Source organism: Mesitornis unicolor, unplaced genomic scaffold (genome assembly GCF_000695765.1).
Source record: "Mesitornis unicolor isolate BGI_N332 unplaced genomic scaffold, ASM69576v1 scaffold27032, whole genome shotgun sequence".
Classification (NCBI taxonomy): domain Eukaryota; kingdom Metazoa; phylum Chordata; class Aves; order Mesitornithiformes; family Mesitornithidae; genus Mesitornis; species Mesitornis unicolor.
The window spans coordinates 1-330 of NW_010170224.1; the positions used below are offsets into that span (position 1 = coordinate 1).

Below are 330 nucleotides of genomic sequence, written 5' to 3' on the forward strand. Positions count from 1 at the left end.
GATGCTCCTTCGCGGCCGGGCTGTGCCGCTGCCCCCCGTGCCAGAGCTGCTCTCACGGCCCTCGTCTTCTCTTTTAGGCCAGTATGGTGCATTCTTTGATTGAAGCGTATTCCTTACTCGACCAGATGAAGTAAGTGCTCCTGTTTCCAGTGAAGTGAATGTTTTCTTCTCTGCTAAGGTTTGGAAGATACCGAGTAACTGCAGGTCTCGCACTGTCCCTGCTGGCAGTGTGATGTAGGAGCTGGTGCAGGGTGTGTTTCTAGGATCTAAGCAAAGTTGCTTGTTTTGCTAAATGGACGAGGTGATGGAAATTGTGGCAGGGGGGATTTA

General features: G+C 51.5%; 1 protein-coding gene across 1 annotated transcript in view; it reads left to right on the forward strand.

The window, feature by feature from the left end:
* Window positions 1-83: 83 nt before the first annotated feature.
* Window positions 84-330, forward strand: part of HDAC8 (histone deacetylase 8) — a 16,807-nt gene continuing 16,560 nt past the window's right edge. Inside the window, exon 1 of the mRNA XM_010179629.1 lies at window positions 84-130. Coding sequence (XP_010177931.1) covers window positions 84-130 — 47 coding nt within the window. The remainder of the gene's footprint in view (window positions 131-330) is intronic.